The sequence below is a fragment of the Chiroxiphia lanceolata genome, chromosome 3 (genome assembly GCF_009829145.1).
Source record: "Chiroxiphia lanceolata isolate bChiLan1 chromosome 3, bChiLan1.pri, whole genome shotgun sequence".
Taxonomy (NCBI): Eukaryota; Metazoa; Chordata; class Aves; order Passeriformes; family Pipridae; genus Chiroxiphia; species Chiroxiphia lanceolata.
Genome location: NC_045639.1, coordinates 26,193,271 through 26,220,820, shown reverse-complemented (window position 1 = coordinate 26,220,820; position 27,550 = coordinate 26,193,271). Strand labels below are relative to the sequence as shown.

Here is a 27,550-nt window from a genome sequence, read left to right as displayed (position 1 = left end):
AGACAAAAATACTAAACTTTCCAAGTTTAGTACACAAACCTTGTTTTTTAAATGTTTTTTTGCTCATTTTTGTACAGGACTATAGGTTTGTATCCTGATGCTTCCAGATTTGGAATTTTCTTTGCTGCTGTTCTAGCATCTCATATAATTGGTGAGCTACTAACACTAATTATACTTGGCATGGTTCAAAACCCAAATATAGTCCAAAGTGGAGTGGTGCTACTTAATTCAGCTGGTGTGATAGCGGGAACAGGACTAGTAAGGTAAGAAAAAACTTATTTTGTTATAGTGTTAGTGTTAAAATGAACTACCTAAAGAAGAGTTTTCTGAACACTCTGTATTGCAGAAGTCCAATAATGCACAGGTAGTAATGGAAAGCAAGTGAACTGTGCTCCTTCAGAGGTAGAACTACCTAATCTTTTTAGACCTTGTACTAAATACACAAATCAGACACTTAATATCTTTAGGTATCAACAAAGATATTGAAGATTTCCCCCAGTTTTTTTGCAAATAAATTGAAGATAAAGCAGAACAATTAATATCTATAAGCTCACCTGAATTCTTTCACTGAAGCTGACATTATGATGAGAAATGCTGTCCTCATTAAAGCAGCCTACCACAAAAACCATTCCTACAGCTTTTAGTAACTGCTGAAACTTATCAGACATTAAACACTGATAATGATGGTTTAAAAAAGCAGTTGTTCCTAATTATCTTACTAGTGTTATTCTCCAGTTTAGCCTGTAATTTTTTCAGTCACTTTTTCTACCTGTGCAGATTGAACTAAATGAAATAATTAAAAAGTAGTATAGTATATATGTGGGAAATTTGTGATCCACTTGCTCTATTACTGTGCAAATAAATGGTTTTGCATTATAATTGCATGAAGTTTGAACAGTTTTCACCTTGTAATTGTCAGTAGTGAAATTACTGGGTTTTGAGGAACTTAACCAGAGTAAAGGTGTAATTGTCAAATGAAGTTTTCTTTATATGTGAGCAAGTAGGAGATGCTCACCTGAGTACCTCCCTGTGAAAATGAAGAAAGTCCAATGATGTCAAGTTGTCCTCAAGAAAACCATATGAGTCTTCACAATGTTGATAATGCTTTGTCTCTTCAAAGCAGACCCCAGCTAATACTTATCAAATAAAGCTAGGTTAATGTCTATTTTTTTGGTCCCTGCCTAATTTCAGGAAGTTGTATGTTTACAGTGACAAGACAGTTATTCCTGCTACCATAGTCTAATGCCTTAATGATAATTTTTAAAAGCATTAGAATGGTTTTTAACCTTATTTTACAGTAGAGACAATGCTAATTAATATTTTTGATTAATCTCCATAGGCAGTGAAGGATGTTAAAAATAGCATTGAGACTTGGGTTGCTGGGTTTTTATTCTGTTATGACATTTAATTATAAAGTCTTGAAGTATTTTAGGTGCTGAAATTGCCCAGTCTTTCTAAATGTTTCTTCTCATTATTTTTGCTTCATTCTTGTTTTGTTATTATTGCTCCAGTGAATTGCTATTCAATGTTTTTTGGTTTTGAAGGTGAAGGGAGGGGGTGGTGTTTTCTTACTTTGGAAGCAATACATTTTGGCAACTAAGGTTTATGCTGGGTCTTGTCATTTTCAGTTTATCACTGAAGTGTGAACAGCAAACAACCATAGAATTATTTGTGACTGTCCATAAACATGTCAGGGCTGAATGTTATGACACTGTACCAAAGCCAGAGACAGCCTTCACGGTTGTCTTCTCACTTAGCCCTAAAACTGGATTTTATGTTTGAAAAACCTCCAGGTACAGACAAGAACTGTTTCTGTCACAGGCTACAACCAATGATGAGAGCTTGTTTTCATTTGGGGGCTCTTGGAATTTAGCAAAAGCCAGTTTAACTTCTCTGTTTCTTTAAGGACCATCGAAGAAATGCCAACACCTTTTAAACTACTCAGTTTTCTTACCTTTCAAAAATACACCAGCGAAATTCTTATAGTCAATGAATTTTATGGCTTAAACTTCACATGTGGTAAGTGTTCAAAAAAAGAAGTCCATTATAAATAATTTTAATGAGGTGTTGATGCTTATTTTCCTTCTACATACGTGTATCTTGATAAAGATAACTTCTGAGTTGTTAAAAAATGCTTATTAATTACTAAAGACTATAATGCCTCATCAGCAAGCTAGACCAGAGTTTGATTCTTTTGTTTCAACCATTTCTCATTCTTTCACAGTTCTTCATCTTTCTCCTCTTCACCTGTTCTCTTGTCCTGTCTTTGGGGGCATTTTGGAAATTAAATTTGTAACAGGCTGCAAAGTTTTTCGGAGCAGTGTTACGCAAATAGAAGATTAATAGAATTGCACAATATAAGATCAAACATCAGTGCAGGGAATACTGACAGGTAACACCTGACCAGATGTTTCTTTTAATAGTAGTGAGGCTTCAGTTCAAGTACTGAATTATACTAGTAATAGTAGTGATTCTTCAGTACCATGTTACCATGGTACACATTGAGCAGCTTGGATCTGTCAGGCTGTGCTTTGCTAAGCAGCAAAACATTAGAATCAATCAGGTTGTCAGTGTTGGTAGCTAACATTAGTGGGGGTAAAACTTACAGCTTTGGACCTATCCTAAGATATCTGGGGCTTTGTAGCCAGGTGTCTCTGCTCCTCTCCAAGGCTATATATTCTGTACCCATTAATCTCTCTTACCCTCTTTATTACAAGAGCACAAATAGCAACTGCTGGAAAACAAATCCATGACTTTGTTAGTACTAACAAACAGCTCGTTTTTAATGTGCCCTTCAGACAGTCACCATTTCTTGAATTTTGGAACCACTCAACACATATGAAGCCTCTAAGTCTACCACATGGGGCACACCTTGCTTCTTGAGGCCCTTCCAGATAATGTGTCTGAAAAGCCATAAATCTTTGTTTGGTGTAAACAAAAGACAGAGCTCCTAGTGACCCTTTGTTCTTCTCTTCAAAAAGTCTGGCATAGATTAACTGCAGAAACATATGGCTTCTCTGTTCTTATTCCAAAGTGCTGACAAATACTGCTGTGGGTATAGTTAATCACTGAAATTACATCAGGGCTGGGTGTATTAAATGCGTGAGATAGATAATGAGCTCTGAGTTTTAATTTTATTGACTTATCTACTAAAGAAACTATTTGTTTCTTTTGACAGGCGGAGCCAACAGTTCCACTGCAAATAATGCTGCATGTATTTTCTCTCAAGGCATTCAGTTCATTGACAAAAACTTCCCTGGTGCCTTGTCCCGGTTCACAATCGATTTCCTAATACTCTATGCTTTTCTACCGGTACTTGCCATTATAGCAATTCTAAGCTTCAAAATAAGAGAGAGAATTATTGACAGGCAATAAAAAGGTAGGAGTTCCAACAATGTCTAATGCTACACTTGTAACTTTATTATGGCCAAAGGCTTAAATTATTGGATTTTAGATAGTATTTAAGTGATTACACATTCATCTCACGTTTGTTTCCATCTTGAAAAACAATGTTCTCTTAAGAATGTGACTGACTTCCAGATATTGGTATTCCCACTCCTGTCCCAGATCAGCCATAATCAACAGTATTTCATGTTTTAAAGGACTTTTTGAATTTAATTTTGTTAGCTGTTGCTGACAATTTCTAACAACATAGCAGTGGTGCTCTGATTTTTTTCCTCATTATTTTGGTTTTTAACTATTACCAATAAGCAGAGGGGTACAACTGCTAGTAAATCTCATTTCTAGAATTGTATTTTAAGTCCCATGCTTTGTTTTGATGCCATTTTAGGGATTTGTAGAAAGGAAACAAACCAAATACGTGTAAAGACAGAATGAAGAAGTCACTCCACTTTAATCTTACACACACTACACAACCAGTGAGTGCAGATCTTTAAGCAGTATCAAAGTTACCCAACATGTTTTTGCCTTGTGAATGATGGTAAATCAGTGAAGACAGTTATTTATATCTATTCCTTCTTTCAAGTTCTAAATCTTGTTTTGAAAGCAGTTTGTGAATTACTAGAAAACAAATTTGTTTAGTAAGGTTTTGGTTTTGTTCAATAAAATGTCAATTAACTAGGCAAAAATCATTAAAGTTGTTTGTCAGTTCTTGGAAGCAATGTCATTTTTGTCTTCGTAAATTATTCTTGTGGGCCTCTCAAAATTGAAAGTATAAGAGACACAGAATTCCTACATTTTGTAACTTATTTTCAAGTTCAATGAAGAAAATATTCTTTGCAGAGGGATTGTTAGAGATTTCTTCAAGTATATTTGTATCTTGAAATTCCATAATTACGTAATTAGTTTTATATGATAGTTTTGAGATGAGGTACTTCGTAATGAAGAATTTTAAATCCAATCCTCAAGGTAATGCAATATTTTCACTTAAGTGTGAGGCCAAGATTTTTTTCTAATATCTTTATGTATAACATTCTGAGATACAAAAGCTTTATCAGAAAAAACACTCGGTGAAAAAATATGTTAAAAATAACAACTGACATTAAAGAGCTGGAAAGACACCACATTAAAACTAATGTAGTCTCTCCCATTTTTATGTGCATGTAGGGTTGATCCTGTCTGCCAAGTGACTGTTCAGACATCTACTCTCTGACAAGTCTTAGCTCTCAAGAGACTCCTCTGGCTTTATTCTAGATTGTCCTGTGTATTCTCAAAACACTCAGTCCATCTCATACTAGGGAGGGTGTCCACAGACAAAAACCATACCTAGTTTACACTAGGATTTCACAAACTTAGGCTGAATGTGAATCAATAACAGTTCCAGCACTAGCCAAATATCTGTCAAATTAATTAGATGACTTCCTAGCATTTGACTATATGACAGAAATGTCCATCTTCTAAACTCTGTGCAAAGTTATTACAACATTTTACTTTCCAAGACATAATTCCTGTATTAATCTATATGATTTTGAAACAGAGATCTGGATCCAGGTCAAAGAATGTTTTACGCTTTATTCTGCCAGGTTTTTATTTATTTATTCAAATATATCAAACAATGTAGCAGGTATTTCTTAAGGTTTGCTTTTGACTTATACATGCAAAGAACTAGAAAAAGATGCCTACCACATTCTACTACAGTTTCATATTTTGGGTGTGAAAACTTGTTTATATTTAAATACATGTTTAGGGCAGAAGTATTTAAAAATAAACCAAATAATGTGTTATAAAATAGGTAGAACTGACTAATGCCAGTCTTTATGTTCAAACCCATCTGTGAGAAATCTAGAATTCTTGTCTCCCCACTTTTTAAAACTCGGCACTCCCCAGTGCCGAGATTCACAAATTTGGACTGAATGAACAGCTCTTTTTATGAAAAATACCAACAGGGATGCTTAATAAATACTAATTTTGTAGTTTGATAATATGCATTTTCAACTGCATCAGATGAAATTGCTAGTGTAATGTTAAAATAATTTTGTAAACATTGTTAAACTGAAGACACCTACAGCAGCTCATCAATCGGAGTCAAAATCCATTTCTTTCCAGGATTTAGAGGCATTTCTTTTGTACTGTTCAAGTTCCTAAAACAGAAACATAAATACATATTAAACTAATCTTCTCATTACTAAAAATTGCAAAAAATTTAAATTTTTAGTTGGCTAATGTATGTATAAAAACTTTTTAATGTAGAAAAAATTTAATACATTTATATTTAACAAAATTATACTAAAAGTGCTATAAATTTTGTCACATATGCTCTCACATAGGGAGAAAGATTTTATTTATTTATGCCTAGATACTTTATGGGAAAAAGAAAATTTTGTCTCTTATCTTAGACATTCAGATTGAGAAACCAGCCTCCCTATGAACATACAGAAATATAACAATACACATTTTAAAGAGAAACCACAACTACCCATCAGAAACTGCTGTTTCACGCACATTAAGGTGCTGCTGTTTAGTGGATTCCAAGTTAGCATCTGCATGTAAAAATGCAAACCCAAGGTGGTTATTAAAATTATCCATCTTTCAGCTAGATTATTAAAAGCAATCAGAGGTTTAAATTGTGGAGGTATAAAGCAAGCAAATTAGGTATGAAAGATGAGGCAGGCTATATTTTGAGGTCAGAGGAGTACTAGCAAGGCAGACAAATGACCTCACTTCAGTCAAATGTGCTACTGGGAACTTTGAAGCCTGTAATAAGAGGTTCTATCAACATTACTAAACAACAGTTTCCTCTGCTGAATTTTATGTAGTGGTGTGTACTGTCAGGAATTATTTCTGAAGATTTGTTTTTAAGCAAAAAAATTAATTTAGGAAGCACTACAATTGCTTTTCGTTCATTTAAAAGTAAGGCTTGCAACATATTTACAGGAAGATGATGCTCTAATAAGGTACTGCTAGACTTAGGTGTGTACTGATTGCAAGACAAGAAAAGTCACCATATTTTATTTAGATCAGAAAAGAAGTGGACATAAACCAGTGATTAGAATAAATGTAGTGCAGACCCTCAAAAGTGGACATGTATTTTATGATTATTATTTTTATTTTAATAGAATTTACTATATTAATATATAGAATTCTATATTTAATAGAGTATTTTAATATGATAGAGGAAGGGAGGTCTTGCTGTAGGTATGCAGGTACCAGAACTGACAAAAATAACAAAATTCCCACCTGGTGAATTTAATATTAGTATTAACTCTCAATCCAGCACAGGGAGAGGAAGAAGAAAATAAAGGTCAGAGCAAGAAAGCAATCAATTATCTTAAGATCATATGAAAATAATAAATGAAATTTTGTCTCGGGAAATAACTTCAGCATCTTTGTCAGCAGTGCAGAATTTTCAGAAAACTCCACAGATGTATGAGCAGTAAGAAGATTTTTAGTTAGTGCACATTCTTCCTGATGCTTGCAGGAGTCTAATTTTACAGGTTTTTAACTCAATAGTTAAATTAGAACATACTGTGTCTAGTCTAAATCTAGTAAGTCACATTATTAGATACAACTCCAGTAGTACTGAGCTGTTCTGTCTCCAAGCTGGTCTTTACTCAGTATTTTCACTCCCTTATTATCAATATAAAGTAATTTTGATCTTGGAACATACAGATCTGTTGGAAACTTGCCAACAGTTAGGAATAGAAAGAATACTGTGATATTTTAAGGATCACATGTAACCTCCTTTATGCTAAGTAAGTAATTTCAATTGTAACAACTTTCTGGAAGGTTTCAGGAAGGGGTAAAATTAGAAAATGGAGTTTTACATATAACAACAACACTGTCTGGGGGTCATGTCTACAGGTGTTGGCTAAATAATTAGCCTTACAGACTTATCATCTGACTAAACTATTTCAAGAGAGAGGCAGATAATTTAGCAGAATTTATTTTGCTGTAATTTTAGCTAGCCTAGAAAGCAACTCAGTGTAAAGTCAATTTAAAACAATACAAAAATGCAAATTGTCAAACCACAGCATCTATTAGGACTGTACAGCTTTTCCACTACATACACAAGTACAGAACAAAATTATAAAAATTTGGTTTGGATGTATATCTAGATAAGGCCAACATTTAAACAATGAGCAATGAAAGAAAAAGAAAAATGGATTAAATAGGAGGACATTTACCAAAAAAATAATCTTTAACAAATCTCAGTGATTCAGGAGGAAAAATGCTGTCAGGAAAGTACACTTTCTTCGTTTATGTGCAAAACAGAAAGTGAAATACGTCCCTGTAAGTCAGAAATGTGATGGAAAAATCTTTCAAATACTGTTTCAAGATCAATCCAGAGACCCTCTTGGAAAAGGGCACCTTCCTGCTCATGAAGTTCTATACTACAAACATAAGCAGAATTGTAGAATATACTGCAATGATGCAATCAGCTAAGAGGTCTTCTCCCCAAAGTGAGAAAAGGTCCTGCAAAAGAATATGTCTTAAAGTACTCCAAAATCTTCATGCTGTTTGTTTTGTGGGTAGCAAGTATAGGGGGCAGAGATCAGATTTATGAAGAAATAACAATTGCAATTTAAATGTGCTTTCAGAGTGCTCTGAATGTTTAAACATTATTAGTGCTAGCAACTTATCACGGATAACACTGGCATAAAGTGGATTTAAATTTTTTTTTAAGCCTTAATGCTTCTGTACTTCTGTGTTTCTGTAAATTCTTCATCTGTCAAATGGGGAAGATCACACCTAATCTCATAAAGGGATTGGGAAGAAAGACTTAAATGATGTTTGTGAGGCACTCAGATAAGATAACATTACCACACATTCTCAGAGGAAAAAAAAATTAATACTTTTGTGTTCATTGAAGTGTCTGAATGGCAGGTTGAGAAATAAGGTACATAAAGAATAAGGATGATGAAAAGAAATACTGAACAATTGAGTTGAGACATCAGCAAAATAGTATATGATCATGTAATTAAAGACAATACCATAATGTCTACAAACAAGAAGGAAAAATTAAGATTGTAGGAAAAGCCTTAATTGTTGCATTTCGTCAGTTCTGAGTGACTGATATGACTTTACTTTTCATGCAGCTTCTTACTAGAAGTGCCCTCAATCTGGAACATGGTGAAAATAACCAACTACTGAAATACTGATTAAAAATCTTCAGCACCTGGTGCTCTTTAAGTTGGTTTAAAAATTAAATCTTTTTTATCCATTTGGACATGCTTTCATGTGAAAACAAGAAATCTTGTTCTCGGCAGTTGAGTAAACATCCTAAATTACTTTTCCTCCCCATTATGAAGACTAGCACATCTCCTCCTCTGAAGAAAAAGAAGGGTGGTACTGCTTTGTTACTCAGGTAACTGTCACACTTCTCTGCCTGGTAACACTGGTCTGACCAAGGAGGTTCATGGCACAGTATGTAATTTTCTGTTTCATTGAATAAGACTGAAATTGTCTCCTGAAGTTCAGCAATATGTTCATGATATCAAAATATGTGGAAAAAACCTGGCTCTCATTTTATTGGCCAGTCCAGTCCCCATCTCAGACAGATTGCTGCAGATCTGACACAGAGGTGACACTTATCTGAGAGACATTGGTTAATTAGGTCCCTCCAATTTTAGTGGAAAAAAGACTATTCTTCCTTGTGAGATGGGGTAGAACCTTCTTGAATTCATGCCCTGTTAAAGTCTTAAGGGTTACAGCCCTGTTCTTTAAGATCTGCTGCCATTACTTCTTGTTAGCTGACACCAAATGGCACCAGGCATCTACTTGTTTTGGAGTGTACTTCAATGGCATGAAACTTCAGCACTGAAGGCATAACAGGAAACAAAGAAAAACCTCCGAAAAGACCTTAGAAAACTTACATCTGTGACACGGAGCATTTCCAAAGGAAACAGAGCAGACATCTCCATGTGCCATCTCACTGCTACAAACATTTAGAAGGAACTAAGGAACAAGACTTTCATGCCCCCATAGGTGCTTACATATGTAGGTGGTGTATGTGTGGCTCTGATCAACAATATTATTTTAAAAGATCTCACTCTTGTTCAAGTCATGTGCGTAACAAAAATGAAACTAATGTGACCTTAAGGCATCAAAAGCCAAAAAGCTAAGAGGGAATGGAGAGAAATGGATGACAAATTTGCCATGTTATTTATGGATGAAGAGTTAAGCAAAAGCTAGACATTAAAGGCCTAGTAACTATGCAAAATGAATGTTTTTCTCGAATCTTGAAAGCCCTGTGCAAAGAGCACAAAATTCCAGTAAATCCTGGACAGAATCTCCTAGTTAGGAATTACATTAGAAGTGTAAATTCCAAAAGGGTCCCTGGTGCTCTATTCTCTCAGAGTTTAACTGTAGAGAATAAAAAGGCAGTAAACAATTGCAACAGCACTATTTGATACAAACCTGTACTATGTATGTCTGTGGGGCAAGAACTAGGAAAAGAGTTCTGAAAAGGCATAGTTGAGAAAGAGGGATGTGCTCTATCTTGAAGAAAGGCCAGAGCTTTCCAGAGCAAAAACATTTAGAAAGAGAGTGGCATGTCTCATAGTCAAATCTGAAAATATTAAGGAGGCAAAATAACCTGGTCTAAAAGAAAACACTACTGTGGCTGAATTCTGATAAACTGGACTTTAAACTTATATGGTCAAAAAGCATCTCAGATAAATACTTGCTGACAACAAGTACCTGGAAGTCAGCTGGATACTTTCTCAATTCTGTACTTTTCTTTAAAAAAACTTTTTTCTAATTTTATCCTCGAGAATTCAACCTTTTACTCTGCTGGAATTCAGGTAAACCCTTCAACCAAGGTTACAAAGTTGGAAATTACTTATTTAAGTTTTGTATTGCCACAGTTGTCTATAAATCTGTTACAGTATTATTGAGCAATCCTGACCGAATCAGTCAGGTGTGCTGGTTCTACTATCAGACGCAGTGACAGGGCTGCATTTTGGTTCTGTTGCTGGTTTTGTGTTTATTTTTCTTTTAAAGCTTATCTTTGAGATAAACAAGCAAACTGGCTATCACCTAGAGTCCAAAGTAACATTAATTAACCAAATGTAACCGAGAGAAATGATAACATGAAAACATTCACTGTTCTCACGTGAAACTTTAATTTTGCATTATGTCCCATGATTTCATTAGTAACATTTTGCATATTAAACATCTTAATATACTGTTCCTCCTACAATAGATACCATGAGACTATATAAAAAATGTCAGATTTATGACGCATTTAAAATGTTGCTTTAAAAACAGGATTTTTGTGTCACTTTTCATTTAACTGGGAAATAGACACTTCAAAAAACACTGCAACTAGAGAGTTCTTTTCTTTGAGATGTATATTTCTATCTTGGTGCATTTCAAATTCTTGGAGTATAAAACATTTTAATAATGTGCAAATAATCTTGTAAAAATTGAACTTCATGATAGAGAAACTTAGGAAATAGCTGCAGATAACAAAAGTAATTTTCTCTTTAATGCTCAAAGTACTTGTCTTAGTCCAACTAAAAGAAGCTACACTGCTTTGCAATGCCCTTGAACAGATTAAGATTATAAAAGCCAGTCTCTTTTGTTTAGAACCAGAAAATTAATAATTTCCTGTATGATTTAATCAATGCATACCAGTATCTTCTTTTGCAAGACATTATTATCTAAAAATAACAAACCTAGTACACCATATAGCTATTTTCAGATATGTAGATATATACTAAGTATGAGATTGTATTCTAAATTCCAAAGAAAGCGTGCTTTACAGATTTTAATGATTTTTAAGACTGCACTTGATGTAACGGAAATTCAGAACTGATGCCTACATTAACAGGATATTACAGGAAATGTGCAAGTTCAAAGGCTGCAGAAGATTCTTGAAATTGCTTTATTCTTTGGATAAATCTTGGATTGATTTTAACAGACCCGTACCTGTGATATCAATGAAGACTATTACACACAGTACTGCTACTCAGGTGTTGTTATATACTGATGGCTATAAGGCAATGTTTTAACCTTCATCTAGTTTGCCACAGAATTTTTCTATAAAAGTAATTCACTACTAATCTAGAGAAATGCAGAAATACTTCAGAATTAATAAGAAAAAATAAAAGACCCTGTCCCCACTAAAGATCTTCTAGAATTCAGAGATTAAACCATGTGGTTAACAGAAACAAAAAAAAGTAAAACAGTCCCCACCCCAGACCTTGATATTGCTTCCTAGACTTTCTCTTAGTCAACACCCAAATGAGAGTACAGGGTGCAAAAATGAAGAAATGACTGCCAAAAAAACTTCAAAGTTTTGCTTCAATATTATTTTAGTGAAGTAATTCCGGAAAACAGAGAGAAAATTTGAATTAATTATTTCTAAAGAAACTCAAAGCCAAAACTTTGAGATCTGACAATGCTCTACCAGCTTAATATCTACCAATGGAAAAAACCCCAAACACACAACCTAAGCTGAAATCTAAAGCTGAAGTTATTTAAAGGCAAAAAGGGGAGTACAAATATATTCTACAGTTAGTTCAGCAATGCTGGTGGTTCTGGAATACCTGACTGTGAACAGTAGTTGGAGAATTACCACACACCTGGTTTTTCTGAGCTCTCATGACATCAATTTCATACTCAGTGTATTGTATATCCTGTGCAGGGTCCTTGGTATCTTGTAAATCACAGGAACTCTAAAAGAAGAAAAGACAACAACCCAAATGATAGAATTTATCTTCTGTTCTTTTAATAAGTAAATACCACACTGTAGATCTAATGGAAGTATTTGCTTTTAATACGAATATATTAAAAGCTTGCATTTATGGAAGAATTTTGTGCTATAGGACACAGATTAGTTAAAAGAGCTCCTCTATTAGTAAAATGATGAGAAAATAATAGTGCAGCTAGATCTTAAAGGAAAGAAAATATACTTATTTGATAGTTGTTTATTACTCTTGAACATCAAAATGAAAATATCTTTTCTGGCCCATGACATTTGGGCATAGTTGAGGTTGCTCTTGCTAAAGTACTTAATATTCATGAATAGAACTTTGTTCTGGTTATCAGAAGCCTTATGTCAATAGCTGAGAAATTGATTACTGTCCTTTTGCCAAATATCTGAATTTTCATTTACTAACCTTGAGGGAACTATAACTTTAATACCAAAGAAGCAAATACACTAATAGAAAGAAACACTATCAAATCTATCAAATAAAGAGGGGTTTTTTTAAAATGTTGTCCTGCACATTTCTCCTTATTTATAACAAATGGAAAATAGCAAGAAGGCAATCATACCAATGATGGAATAAAATAAAGCAGAATTATACTTCTTAGATGAGGCAACGGACAAAGAAATTTCCAGTGCATAAAAACAGCTTTAATGTTTCAAGCATACTCTGGTACCAAAACAGAAGACTGGGAATCTATTTGGCAAATCTTTAAATCTTTAATTAGACTGACAAACCAATGAACACTGATGGAGCTTGCAAGGTGAGAAGTGTATTCATTTCTCCAGCTGTTTCAGGAGGAGTTCAGATATTACTGGGGGAGAATAGATGTTTGTTTACTGTGTTTTTAAAGGCTATGAGGAAAAACAACATGAGCAATAACTGTTCTGTATAGTTTCTGAAAAGTAAAGTTTAGTCTTTATCTTATTTGGGCATCTTATATGGAGAATGGCATCTTTCCTAACTACTAAATATAGGGAGCTGATTGAAGATGTAGAAGCTCTTAATCAAAGGATCACTGCATACAAATCTGTATGTTTTAAAAATGTATTAATTAAAGGGAACTGCTGAGTGAGACTGAAATTCCAGTCATTGGACTCGAAAGACAGAAAAATCAGTAGGGATATTACTACTATTCTGTAAAAAAAGCAGCTGTGCATCTGGCATGTAATAAATACCTACCTTGGGAGGAAATGTTTTCTCAAATACTTTTTTCCACAGTTCCAAAGGTGTGTTTGCACGCATCTTTCCAATATCACTATCCGAGGCAGGTGGTGGTCCTAAGGATTCCAGCACAACGTAAGACAAGTACGTTGTCATAACAGCATAAAATATAAAATAATTTTGCATAATGATCCATCTAATTTAGTATTTTATCTTCTACAGTGACAAGATGCAAGAAATTTGAAAAAACCATTGATTTCCTACCATGAAATGGGCTGAGAGGCATTGTATATTGTATTTTCTTTTAGATCTAAGCTTATTGGTACTTTAGTATTTGACGTAGTCCTGATACTTTATTAAGCTACCTAAAAAACCTCTACAAATAATTCTCAATAATATACTGAATCATGATTTTAAAATTCATAAGCCATTTCCTTCAATAACTGATAATGATGTGCTATGATTAATTTATCTGCTTAAAATGTTTTTCTCATTTTCAAAACAATTAAGCAACAAACACAATGAACAGGGAATGTCCTGACCTATTTGGCTCAGCGAATCCAGGCCTGCTGGTATAAACAGAGGTTTGCTGGGATCCACTGATACAGATTTGCTAAACAGAAAAAAAGAAAGTGTATCAAGTGAGCATTTAGCAATCAATGAAAAATTACATTATTCTAGCCAGGACTAGAGTCTTACTGGGCTTTGCATATAAATACGTGTCAATAAAAAAGTACTCAAGTCCAGTGGTGACCAATTCATCGCTTTGGGGATCGAAAACAAAGGAGTAATCACTGTCCTGTGCAAACATTGGCAGTTGAGTAACAGGACTCCAAGTCCATGAACAAGAACCTTTCAGAGATCATATATAAGAAAAAGAAAGTTTTGATGGTTAAAATATTTTTATTAAGTAATTTTAGACTCTAGGCAAGACATTGAATAGTTGAACAATAATGTTACCTTTTATCATAGCCAAATGCCAAGTGATTAATAAGAACACGGGCTTTCAGCAGCAGAGCCTCAGATTTACTGGTAAACTAAATGAATCAGAAAACAAAATACACATTATAACCTTCCATCATAGAAGTATTAAATTATGCCATCTACGGAGAGGATGGAGCCTTGCTAATTCCTGACCTCAATAAATTTGGTATATGTTCACCGAATTTACTAGAATCTCACCCTCCCTTTCCAAAATATGAGTGTATTTGTTACTGAATATATTGATCAAGAAAGATTAAATGAGCAATAGTGTAAAGATTAAAGACTGAATTTTAAAATACTGATTCAAAATCGTTTGTCCAAGACTAATGAGTTATTAAGATTTTAAATTAGATTAAAAACTATCCAGAATACCATAAACATTTAGAAATGTAATGAATAACTATATAATTGTTCTCACATCATAAAAGCAGCTTCAAAGTGGCAGAATGGCACAGATTTATCAGAAAGCAGTTCTCAGAATATATTCCCAAACAACATGCTTATTCCTGTCTAAGGGCTCTTGTATCCTAATAGATTCATGTCTTTGGGAAAGAAGTCAGATCCCTACTGTGGAAAATTAATTTTCTCCCGTTCATTTCAATGAGAATCAGCATTTAGCAACCAAAGAGTTTTAGGACTCTAGTTTTTATTTCATTATGAATAATCAAGACAGTTATATTCTCAGTTAACAACAGACAAATTCATGTGTTTACATGGATGCAAAAGGACGTGCTGTGATTATAAGAATTTAAAGCAAGCATAAGTTGTTTTACTAATCACTAAGCTACTATTAAATATGATTTATTTCATAAATGACAGTTGATACAATTAGACCCATCTTCTGATGCAGAGGGGGCCCAGAAGGCAGCATTTTTGGACTGTGAATCTCAGCATGCATGTTTCTGCCTTAACAATCACTTTTGCCCATCCTCCTTTTGTGTACCAAAAATAAATTTGCCAAATACACAGTAAACTCAAGACAGGAACTAAGCTGGCTAACAGATAACTATTAGCTTGTATATGTGTAGCTTGTTTATTCACAAAGCATGTCCATCCATCCCCTGCCAATACCTGTACCTCATTAACAGGTAGCCTTACGAAGAAAGCTACTGTAAAACCAATTAAATCCCATTTTCTCTGGGAGTTTTAAATTTGTATTTTTTTAAACATTGTTTTATAACAGAAATACTGTTCATCTTCTCTATGTTTAAATAGAAAGTGAATATACACACCACTAATGATGCTCCATAATAATGTGAAACAAACCGAAGTGTCTTGCTTATTATTTTCCTCATTTCAGAGTCAAACTCCTGAAAAAGTTGATATTGGAACATATATGTAAGAAACAAACCCCAAAATATTACAGTTAGAACTTTTCTTTTTTTTTTTTTGTATAAACTGCAAAGCATTTAGTCTACAATATATGAGGCTTTCAGCTGTCAGCATAATTATATCTTAAGACAGAATCAGTAACAGCCTACTCTGAAAAGAAATGTCACAATTTCCCTTTGTTTCTTTTTTACAGAGGGAGCCTAATTCAGGCAATATGTTAGTCCAGAAAAAGTTTCTTAATTGGGAATGTGTATTCAATTTTAAGTTACTTTGGTTTTGCTTTAAATTTTTAGAAGTAGAAATGCTGCCTACTGTAAGAGTAAGGATTTTTTCTTTTTGTGAAAATATTTAAGTAAATCTTTGGGTATATGCTCTCTAAAGTCTAATACCTGCCAGACTTGAAAGGTGCATAAAAATATCTTTTCATCAATGTTTCTTTAATATAAGATCATACAAGTGGCCTTCTCTGGATAAAGTGGGTGAAAACATGGTCCAAATGAAGCCTGCAGGAGTCTGTCCATAGACTCCAAAGGAACTAGGTTTTTAAGTTGTGCTTATTACATGAGACTCACTGACTTTTAAAGAGGTCATGGCTCAGCGTAAAGCTTTGGTATGAGACAAGGCAAGTCCCTTATTAATAAAGAATTAAGTAACTCCAAGAGTCAGCCAGGTATCAATGCACTATGCAATCATCCAGAGAAGTGCAGGCTGCCATCATGACTTCTGAAAATCCAACATACTGTCCTAGCTTCTCACGATCAAGTGCTGTGAGTATGCATTTGTTTGGATTTTTTACATTCTGGGAGAGAATCCAGCAGCACTGTGACATTTTTTTCCTCTCCCCCATAGAAGATGAAATTACTTACTCCCTTGTCTCTAAAAGCTTAGAAAGTACTTTAAAAGAAGTTCCAGACCAAAACGATAGTTTACTGTTTGTGCTGCCACAAGGACCAAAAGATCTGATCAGCTGACTTGAGAGACACCCCTCTTTCACTGCCATATACTTAGAGCTGCTGTGAGAAGGGACACATGGAGCTGGATTTCTCTCATTATAAAAGTAAGTCATCAACATGCTGTTTTCTTGCTTCCCTCTTTGGTCTGCAGCCACTTGTGTCTCAACATTTTCCAAGTACATCTCAAAAATCATCAGTTTGGGGGTGTTTTGTGAAGGAATGACAGTATGCCTTCCTTAATGCTCTTGGATGGAAATATTTTTTTTTTGTGGTAGAACACTGACTGGCCATACTTTTATTCAAAATATTACTATTATCTTAGTGAAATTTTAGCGTATAAAATTTGTACTGGGAATATTTTAATTATTTAAAATGTATTTAAGTATTACTTACATGAAAAATATCATATTTGCTTCCAATTATCACCAAGGGTATTGGAAAAGGGTCAACTAACTCATAATCCTATTAAAAAGATATAGGACAGTTAAGCAGTGTAAACAAACTGAAGAAGATTACAACTGTTAAAACAACTGAAATGGGTTAAAATTAATTCACAGAAGACAAGGTTTTCAAAGCCTTAAAGTTGATGAATAAACTTCAATGCAATATCCATACCATGTTCTACAATTTTCCCATTTTCTTCATAAATGGTCAGGAAATAATCCTTGTGAGCAGTCAGAACTCTTACTGGTATAAAAGGGCTCTTACACGATATACTCTAGCTCCAACATTAGATGGGAAGGGAAGAGAGGAAAAACTTCATGAATTCCAGCCAGACTGGATTAATAGAAATGGCTTTTTGATACATTCCTTACATAACATATAAAGGAATACAGACAAAATCAAGAAAAATAAGTGGAATGATTTGCATGTGTCACACATTTTTCCTTCCTACATCATGTTTCTCAAACTCTTAAAAAATATTTAATGTTTTCCTGTAGTCCATATGAAGTGAGGTAATCCCCTCATGTGTTCATGCAATTATTTATTCAAGCTGCTTTGGTTGCAGCAGAGTGGAAAAGAGATGTGTTGTAGCAGAGGTTGGCCTGTTATCTTCTAAAACCAGTTATTTTGCATACAGGTTAAACGACAGTCAGGATGTTGAAAAGAAGCTGAACATACTGAAAATCCTCTTCTTGGAGAGGAAAACTAATGGCTTCACTCATACACTGTGAAGGCAAGAGCTTTGAGCAAAATTATTGTAACTTAAAACTGACTACATAGAACACAGAACTGAAAAGAATAGTTTTAGTTTCTTAACTAAATGGAGAAATTGCGATAAAGTCAGAAACATTAAAACAAACATCTTTTGACTGTGGAATTAATTTTTGACTATGGAGTACTTTAGGTACATCCAGCTTAGGTACATCAGTCTGCAACTGATATGTTTTATCATTGTAGCCAGTAATTCTTCAGCCAAGCCAATGGAATATATCTAACCCTTAAAAATATAATCTAAGAATTTCATTGATTCCCATTTATCATAAAAATACGTTTAGCTATAAAAAGGCAAATAAAAACCTGCATAAACTGTCATTTAATGTGACTATAAAACTCAGTATTTTCTCCCAGAAAACTGACACAATTTTTCCTTGAACAATGGTGAAAGTAAAAAGAGAACCAAGAAGTGACATAAAATTTTATTTGCATTATTTTTGATACTGAAAGATAAATAGAAATTCTAGTTTAGAAGGTATAATTGTGTTCCCTACAGGGCAAGAATAACAGTTCTCTTCTTAACAATCAATGGCATTATTATTTTTACTTTATTTCAATAAGCTTGCAGTTTTCTGAGATGTAAACCTCTATATGTAAACTTGACACTGTGGTCATGATTTATTGCCAAATGTAGTTGTAGGTATTTTGTTTTTGTGTATTACCTTCTCTAAAAGTAAAAAACAAAATCATAATCCAGATCTCAAACCCTATACTCTAAATCTACTGAGTGTTGCATATGTTGCTTTCCCATAAATTTTGAGTTACTTTTAAATTTCTGGGGTTTATATGCATTTGCTGTATTAAAGCATTTTATAGAAGGTACAGTAACTAGATTTACATGCCAAGTCTTTGAATTGTTGAATACTTATTTATGCATTATATACACACAACATTTGCAGAGGTTTAATGCACAATGACTTTTCAATTCTATTGCGCATAATCTAGTTTAGCTTTTCCAGAGATTTAGTTAGCAATTATGTTTAAAGGACTGATGTTAACATTTCTGAAACTTTATAATTTAATTAGTTGTCAGATTATCAAAAGGCATTGAGTTTGTGATAGACATTTAAATAAATGCAAAGTATATAGTCATGTTGATGGCTGTTATAACTATATTCTTTGCTTAAATTTGTACCTTCAGCTAGTCTCTTGCTAGATGACTTTTGTACATTCTAGTTTTCATCTTCATTTTAAAAAGATGAGGGGGGAAAAAAAGCAAACTGCTACTCTAAAACTATTTCTTTTGATTGGTGTAACATGCCATAACAATCACATTAGATATCTAACAAAAAGATATAAGAAACCTTCTTTCCTTGTTTCTGCTCTTATTGAATTTTTTATTAAATTGCTATAATTTTCCAGTGAACAGGTTCATCTACATCAAATGGATTTTCAGTCATGCATAAAAATCTAAAAGAGTTGTTTATGATTTTCAAAAGCATTATCTTTAACTGTATAAAGGCCTGTGACATCTGGAGAAAATATTAGAAGTAACTTACTGGGTGATCCCTCTGCAGATTGTTCCGCATCTTCTGTTTAAATTCAGCAGCTACTTCAGGATTTGTCTTTTCTAGTTTGGCTAAAATTTTGTTCACGTGGTTCCTGGTGACCTGCAGAAGGTTCTCCATAGTAGTCCAGAGTTCATTAGGTTTGGACAGATCCAATACAAGAACTACAGCAAAGGATCTATTAAAAAGGCATTATTTGGTCACACATTTAGTGCATGAGGCAATCAACATTTTCATATAAAACTGTACTGTACTACAAATGTGAACAAACAAATGCTGAGAAAGAATTAAATGTGACAGCAAAGGAAGATGGCTTCAAAGGATACTCTGCAATCTGAAGAAACCTCTCCCTTGTCGCTTTTTCAGAACTACCATTTTGGCAACTTTCCCTCATCGTGGGGGGATTGCATGTATCAAACATTCTTTCAAAGCAGTAAAATATGCAAATATCCTCAGCCCATTTAGCTCCTTCTTCCTGTATGACCAGGTATTTATACTGTCATGTATCCCTGCCATCTCGTAAACTCTACAATCCCAGATGAAGCAATGTTAGCAAATAGTTAGGATCTTTCCTAACTATTAATATATTGGAAAGTTCTCTACTTTCATTCTTTTTTGTAATATGAAAGGGAAATGAGAAATGTTTTACATCTAATCTCCTTTCCTTCCAAAACCCTGGTCCCCAAAACATTAACTGCATTAAAGTGCAACTGTAAAGAACATCACAAATGCAGTCACTTGAATGGATGCAATCATTCTGTCACATTCCAGCCTGACTTGAAAAAGAGGATTCCAGACCAGAGTGGTATTAGAAAGGCTACAAAGCAAAGTGAATGTCCAATTTCACTTTAAAATGCTGTGGGTGGAAAAATATCTGGTGAAAAATCTCTTGATGAAACTAGATCCAGTTCATGGAACTTCTAAATAAGCAGATTGCTTGACTACAGAGAGATGAGAAAGCCATTGAAAAGCACTTATACTTAAGTTGAAATGGTAGAATTTTTTTACTAGCATGTTAAAATACTGCCTTATGAACAGAGGTTCATTGTTCTTACAGAATGTTGCTATCCCATGAAAGAATCTTAAGATTATTGACGTCATTAAAAAGGGAAGAAAAGACAGATGGAGTTGAAGATCAATTAATTTAATTTACAAGAGCTGAAAAATAATCGTTAATTTTTTCTCTCCCAAGCTCTTCTAGAAACAAAGAGCTTCACATGCCATGTTTTATTTTTATTCTGTCTTAGTCTGTCAGTAAATAATGGCATTATTTCAGTAGTCAAAACAGTAGCAAATGTACTTGATAAAAATGGTATCCCTCCTTTTCTTTTCCCCACAGAAGTTACAGCTCACTACCAAGGAAATAAAGCAATGCATCATAATACAAAACTTATCTTTTGATCCTTTTCTCCCCTTCCTTTAAACTCCATCTTCCCTAATCAAAACCCCCATAAAACGCACTCCCTAACCCTCTCATTTCTTCACGCAACTTTTCATGCATTTCTTCTTCCTATGCTATTCCATTACTTTAATGGATTTTTCTCACTCCATTCTTTTAATTTGATCTAAATTCCTGTTTCCTTTAGTTTTCAAATAAGTTCAATAGCTCTAGTCCCTCTTGGAAACATCGTCTCTCTGTTACTTGATCTTCTCATTAGATGGTCATTTCCAAAACATCCACAGATTTTTTTGGTCACAATTTTTTGCCTTGTTTTTCACCCTAAAATACTGTCCCTCACAGAAAGAGCATCTATGTTTGCATGCAGAAGTAGGAAGCAAGATTTTATTTTTCACATATCCCCAAGTTGCTTTTTCTGCTCTTTTACTGAGCATAAAGATATTATGTCTTCTCTTTTTCTTTATGTCTTGTTCCATGTGCTTAAGGCCAACCTAATTTCTCCATGTCACCACTCTTTTTGTTGAGATTACTGCGAACGTGGTTTATTAGCAGAAAAGTATGAAAAGGAAGATCAAAGTATCAGTGGTACTACAATGATTTTTAGAAAAAAATCACTAATGTTCTCTCTTACATTTTGAAAGAGATTTTCACAATAAAAGGTCTAGAGATTTACTTATGTTTGAAGGAAAGCTGAAATTAACTCTGGAATTGTAATATTTACACTCACCTTATGTTGTGGCTAGTGATTGGTATTCGAATGAGTTCCAATAATGAGGTTCCACCACCTAGTTCCCAAAAATGAGCTATATCTTTAGGCTGTAAAAGAGTATCTTTATGTTAGAAATGTGTGCTTCCATGCAATACCAAGGAAAAATCTTTATCTGGTAAACAGGCTTTTCATGCAAGTGACTCAGAACAAGAACACACTTCATTAGTATTTTCTAAAACGAAAACCAAATACAAAATTCCCCATGTTCAAGTGATCCCATATAAGACTTAGAAAAACTCCTGGCATGCCTATGACTGTCTTGATAAAAGGCTATTGTAAAGTAAAAAAATAAGGAAGCAGCACAATTACTGATAAACGTTTAAAAAAAATAAATCAGGTTCTCTTCACTTTCTTTTTGTTTATTGCAGTTCAAGACCAGTGCTTTTTGAGAAGTTTGCAACTGGAAAAGTAATGAATCTGTACCTTTGAATTCAGTTTCTGAGAAAAGCTTTAAGTGATTTTTATCTTTCAGAGTCAGGTTTTCCACTCCCCACTTCAGCAACTGAAACAGCAATTCCCTGCAGCAACAGTTATTGCTGCTGAGCAGTGTTGTGCTGTGGTGGGAATGGGTTCACTATTTCCATTAACATAATCTGCAGTGCAAAGTTTAGTGATGTGGAGACATAACCCAAAAACTTAATTATTATTTAACATCCTCTAAGATGACCATTTCTCTCACATCATTGGTTTGTACTCATTTTGCACGTTAAAGACAAAGTTAAAGGCATGCATACTATGTTGCAATGGGAAAATAAAAGCACTCAAACACCAGTTTTTATAGATGAATTTGATTGCTTTGTGTTATAATTTGGTCTCTGATCTACTGTGTTTTAGTAAGGGGGAAAAAACATATTACTGATTAAAATACAGAATTAAACTAGCTAAATAAAATTATGTTAAACCCCTTTTTGTTTCACAGACAATAAGCTAAAACCTCTAAGATACTTTTATATAAAAATAAAACATACTATTTTTATGCATATGTATATAGATATGTATGTATATATGGTAAATTATACTTTCTGGATACTCACTGTATTGTGTCTCCTTGCCCTTCTTCCAAAGGTATATTCCAAGGCTAATGTTGGCTTTGGAGTCTCTTCCCTATGCAAGGAAAAATAACTTCATTTTGTCAAGATCCTCTAAATAAAGGAAGTTAATTCTACAGTTACCAAATTACATTTATCAGTTAGTTGAGGATTTGGCTTAGAGACAGCAGTACAGCGAGGACACTTCAGGACACAAGCTCTCAGGTACTGAAGACAGGAGAAGCAGCAGCACCAATCTGAAGAGATGGGCCATTTTCAGCTCTCTGATACTGGAGGAGAAGGACTGAAAGGGTCAGATGACAGGTAGTAAAGAAGGGAAATAAACTCATTCATAAGTGACCAACCAGCTACAGAACACAACTGCATGCATACATTATGAATTATCACACAATATAACTGCTACGTAAAATTCTAATCTACAGGTGAAAAGTGCTTTTAAATATTTGACACATACCTCTCAAGACACCTCAATATAATAGTGGTCTTTCCCTGGAAATTAAAACCAAAGAAGAATGCTACTGTATTATCAGTAAAGCATAAAAGTTGTATCACTAAATCAAGTTATTTAACATTCCAGTAATAAAAGTACCAGAAAATTGCAAATGCATCTAATTGTCTGTAGCCTTACAGTGGAAACTTAACTCCAACTTTCAGTCAGAATCAAATTATACTACCATTATTATAATTCTAAACTAACAGAGATGACAAACACAGTAATAGGAACAGTGTACTTAAAATTAGACACTAGGGATCAGTTTGACCAACTCTTTTAAACTGTTTAACAGTTTTTAATTATAAATAACACATTTATGTAATGTATGATTTCCACTGGAATTAATGATTACTGATGAGATGGAAACAAAAAGACTGCTTAAAATACAAATAAAGAACAGAAAAATACGTCCTTACTTTGTTAAAATTCAGACACTGACTACCACGCCACGCTGAAGGGGCTCACACTTCTACAGTTAACTCCTGTGTCACTTTCCAGCTCAAAAATCAGTGAATTTCGGGTAAATATGAAAAATCATTGTATGTTCTCTGAAAAAGGTATTTTAAAAATTGCTGACTAAGAGATTGTGCATATACCAGGCCTTCTTAAAAAAATATGACTCAGTTCATCAAAAAGGCAGATATTTCCTGGCTAACTTTACAAACAAATGCTAACAGAAGAAAAATATGACCAGTGACCAACTAATTGGACAGTTATGGGACAATGAGTTAAAACAACCTCAGGTATATGGAATCATGAGTTTGCAATCAGTGATACAGCATGTTCAAATAGGTCTGACAAAACACAGACACAATTCATTGTGGCATGTCAAGGCCTTGATCTACAACAAATCTGGTATCAATGCATTTAAACTGGATTGTTACCAGTTAAACCTTTACAAGGGAAGACAATTAAAGAGGGTAGCATTATTTTTGCCAGTTACTTTAAAAAAATAATGAAGCCAAACCTCAAAGAATCAGGACATCATCGATAACCCTAACCATAAACTTGAATTCACACTGTGTGGAATGCCCACTCTTTACAGAATGAGACCATGACATATTCTGTCTTTAAAGTTAAGTCAACCTTAACATCTGAAAATACCAGATATTTTCTCTGACACAAACTATGTTTGAAAGGTGTATAATTGTATAGTATTTAGCATTACCCCATTTTTGTTTCCCATAAATAATATCGATTTTTCCCAAACTTCCCCCTGTTTGACATCATCATCAGGGTTTTCTCTCTTCTCCACTTCAGCTATAGCAAGATCCCACAAAGTATCACTAATAGGAAAAAAAAAGAAGAGACTAATTAGAGAAAAACCATGGACCATAATTCCTGAAAATATCTAAATGAAGGTTACTGTGGTGTATATTATTATTGTGATTATTTCACATCACTCTGCTTGTCACAGCACTTTTAACCAAACGGGGTTAAAGTAACATTCCTCAGGTAACCCCAGCTGCCATTGGTGGCACACACAGAGCAAACACCAGCTGTGCGGCGGGAGGCTTTGAGTACTTTTAATCACAGAATCAATTAGCTTGAAAGAGAACTGCGAGATTGAGTCCAACCTATGTTCGAACACCACCCTGTCAACTAGATCATGGTATCAAATGCCGCGTCCAGTCTTTCTTTAAACACCTCCAGGGACGGTCACTCCACCACCTTCCTGGGCAGCCCATTACGGTATCTGACACCCTTAAAAGGTTTTCTGCCGACTCAGGCTTTCCACAGGACCTGCAGGAGGCTGGCAGCCTCTGGAGGCGGCAGCTCCCCGACGCCGGCCCCGGAGGAGCCGGGCACGGCTCGGGAGGGCTCCGGACCCGCGCTCGGCGTCCCGGGAAGCTGCTGCTCGGGGCCACGAAGGTTCCCCGTTCTCAGGCTCACCCGTGGTCATCTGCGGACCCCTTCTATGTGGGGTCCCTTACAGCAGCAACCGGCCAAAGGCCAGGCGTGCCCTCTCCTGCCCCGGGCCCCGCTCGCTTTCGGGGAGGAGGCCGGAACGGCCCGTTTTAAGCCCGCCTCCCTCCCTCTCTCCCTCCTTCTCTCCCTCCCTCTCTGTGCCAGGCTGTACTCCCTGGCCACCGGCTCCTTCTCCCCACGGCAGCGGGAGCGACCCCCCAACACCGAGCCCGGGCAGGGCTCCCCAGTACCTGGGCTTGGGCATGGCTCGGCGGGGCGCGGGCCCGGCTCCCCGTGTCCATGGGAACCGCGCCGGGAGCGCCGGGAGCTGTAGTTCCGCGGGGACGGGGCAGCTCCCGCCCCGCCTCCGGCCCCGCCCCGGCGCTGTGCTCGCCCCGGCTGCCTCTGTTTGCAGCGATCCCCCGTCCGTCTGCCGGAGCCGGTGTGAGAGCCAGGTCCTCAGGAAACTTTGACTGTAGCCTTTTCTGTGAAGGGGCAAAATACTCCAGCTATGGAGGAAACCAGGGATGAGTAAACAAGTCATGAGTCTTATGTGACCTCAGCCTTAAGCACTGGCTCTCTCTCCCTAAGTGAGATTTGTTAGCAGTGGAGGGAATGAAACGAGACCTGAGTAGTTCCCTTATACAGAACTGCTGTATAAGAAAGTGTATTTATGTTAGAATAATTATTGTGTAGTTATTTTATTGTCCAGCGGAGGGCAGCGAGGGTAATTGGGAGACTGGAGCATCTCACTTACGAGGAAAGGCTGAGGGAGCCGGGCCTGTTCAGCCTCCGGAAGAGACAATTGAGACGGGACCCCATCAATGTCTGTAAGTATATGAAGTGGAAGTGCCAAAGGATGGAACCAAGCCCTTCTCGGTGCTGCTGAACAGTAGGACACGAGTCAATGGGCAAAAACAGATGCATAGGAGTATAGGGAAGATCCACCGGAGTATGAGGAAGAACTTTACTGTGCAGCTCACCGTGCACTGGAACAGATTGCCCACAGAGATTGTGGAGTCTCCCTCACTGGGGATATTCAACAACTGTCTGGATGCAATCCTGTGCCATATGCTCCAGGATGACCCTGCTTGAGCAGGAAGGTTGGACCAGATGACCCACTGTGGTCCCTTCCAACCCTAGCCATTCTGGGATTCTGTGATTTTGTAGTTACTGGGGCATACAAAGTAAGATGCTGTAACAAACTGGGGCTAGATTATTTCAAGCAAGATCTATCAAAAATCAAGTCCAAAAATCATGTTAGGCTTGGATCAGAAAGTAGCATTTAAAGGGTGCAGTAAAACAGCAGGATGACTCTGAATATGAAAGAGGTATATGATGTCCTACAACAGGGAAGTGACCCCAAAATCCAGGACAATTACAGCTACCTTCTGTAGCTGAGTAGCTGCTTTGTGTCTTGAGAGAGTGGGGACAGAAAAACGTAAATGAAATAATTTGATCTGTTTGATCAATGCAAGGAAAGTGGACTCATTCATACTGATTAACACAGATTTAATTTTAACTGTTCCTTCTTCCCTACCCAAAGAAGGCTGATGTAGCTTTCTGCTGACCTAGGTAATGCCCATTCTTTACATAACATTTTTTTTTCTAAATTTAGCTTGCATAATCACTCAGTTTCAATTCCGGAAGCATTCATATGGCTACTTTTGTCTGGTTTTATTTACTTCCAGGTTTTTACATGCATCTTCTAAAGAATTTGCTAACCTCCTACTGAAATCACGGTCTTGCTAATTAAAATCCAGAAACTTCATTGGTCAACGTTGTACAGTGCAGGTCATGCTGATGCCTTTCTAAGTGCATTTCTTTCATCAATTTCAGTTCAACAGAACACTTCTGGTATCTTGGTATATATATGAAGCCAATGCTGATCTATAATCAGCTGCTGGATGTAGTAAAAACCCTGGACAAAGCTGGTCTTGCTCTGCCAAAGATAGCAAAACTATGGTAGGAATCACTCGTGGCACTATAACCTAGGCAGGTATTACTGCAATAGCAAGTGTATAAGATTAAAAAGCAAAGTATTTTTGCAGTGATTTACTCACTGATAGAGATGGCAAATCTGGAAGATGCTGCAGGACAGATTTAAGCTGGGAAGCACAGTGCAAGGGTGTACAATTATTAAGTGTACTGAAGCCCAAATTAAATTAGAAACTGTAAAAAACCCCGAAAAAACCTCAAAAAACTTCTTCTTCCTAACTCATTATTACTGAGTTACTAATCACCTTAGTTAAAGTTAACTCAAACTAATGGATTGCACTACATTGTATGGACTATTAAAGCTCTACCTAAAGCTTTAAGGGCTGAATTCCTTTATGCAAGAATGAGTTCTTTCCTTCAGGAAAAATTAAAACCTATAAAAACTGTGGTAGTCTGACAAGGGATTCCAACAGCAACACCAGCCTTCTGTTATAGGGAAATATAGGCTTCTATTTGAAAAAAAAACTTAAATCCAAAATAACAAAGAACAATAATGTTGTGGATTGTATTAAAAACTCGAAGTTTTATCATTTGCCTGCTGTACTACAGGCGTTAAGTGGGTCTTGCTTGTTTTAGAAATGAGCTGTTCTCTCAACTGCTGCTCAAAATTGAGAAGAAAGTGAAGTTCAAGTAATATATTAATTTACATTGAATTCTAAATA

General features: G+C 35.5%; 2 protein-coding genes and 1 long non-coding RNA gene across 11 annotated transcripts in view; 2 read left to right on the top strand and 1 right to left on the bottom strand.

Moving 5' to 3' along the window:
• ABCG5 (ATP binding cassette subfamily G member 5) overlaps positions 1-22,205 on the top strand; it is a 35,083-nt gene extending 12,878 nt beyond the window's left edge. For 2 of the 3 annotated variants that reach the window (XM_032683566.1, XM_032683568.1), the window contains exons 11-13: positions 78-263; positions 1,907-2,019; positions 3,179-4,092. In XM_032683566.1, coding sequence (XP_032539457.1) covers positions 78-263; positions 1,907-2,019; positions 3,179-3,375 — 496 coding nt within the window. In that variant the 3' untranslated portion in view covers positions 3,376-4,092. Of the gene's footprint in view, positions 1-77; positions 264-1,906; positions 2,020-3,178; positions 4,093-21,808 lie in introns of those variants that run through there. The other variant, XM_032683567.1, reaches the window with a different exon arrangement.
• Positions 4,946-25,267, bottom strand: DYNC2LI1 (dynein cytoplasmic 2 light intermediate chain 1). 2 transcript variants are annotated; one of them, XM_032683569.1, is made up of 13 exons: positions 25,142-25,267; positions 24,151-24,268; positions 22,944-22,978; positions 22,475-22,544; positions 21,399-21,487; positions 19,264-19,450; positions 16,940-17,008; positions 15,494-15,571; positions 14,238-14,314; positions 13,820-13,890; positions 13,296-13,393; positions 11,988-12,080; positions 4,946-5,540 (listed from the first exon to the last, which is right to left on the bottom strand). In XM_032683569.1, exons 1-13 carry the CDS (start codon positions 25,153-25,155, stop codon positions 5,475-5,477), a joined length of 1,065 nt encoding a protein of 354 aa, XP_032539460.1. In that variant the 5' UTR covers positions 25,156-25,267; the 3' UTR covers positions 4,946-5,474. The 2 variants fall into 2 exon arrangements, with proteins under 2 accessions (XP_032539460.1, XP_032539461.1); XM_032683570.1 differs by lacking the exon at positions 25,142-25,267 and adding an exon at positions 24,876-25,000.
• LOC116784710 overlaps positions 25,235-27,550 on the top strand; it is a 29,025-nt gene continuing 26,709 nt past the window's right edge. Inside the window, exons 1-2 of one of the 6 annotated variants that reach the window (XR_004356213.1) lie at positions 25,243-25,334; positions 25,603-25,720. This is a non-coding gene — a long non-coding RNA (uncharacterized LOC116784710). Of the gene's footprint in view, positions 25,721-27,550 lie in introns of all 6 variants that reach the window. The other 5 variants (XR_004356216.1, XR_004356217.1, XR_004356215.1 and 2 more) reach the window with 5 other exon arrangements.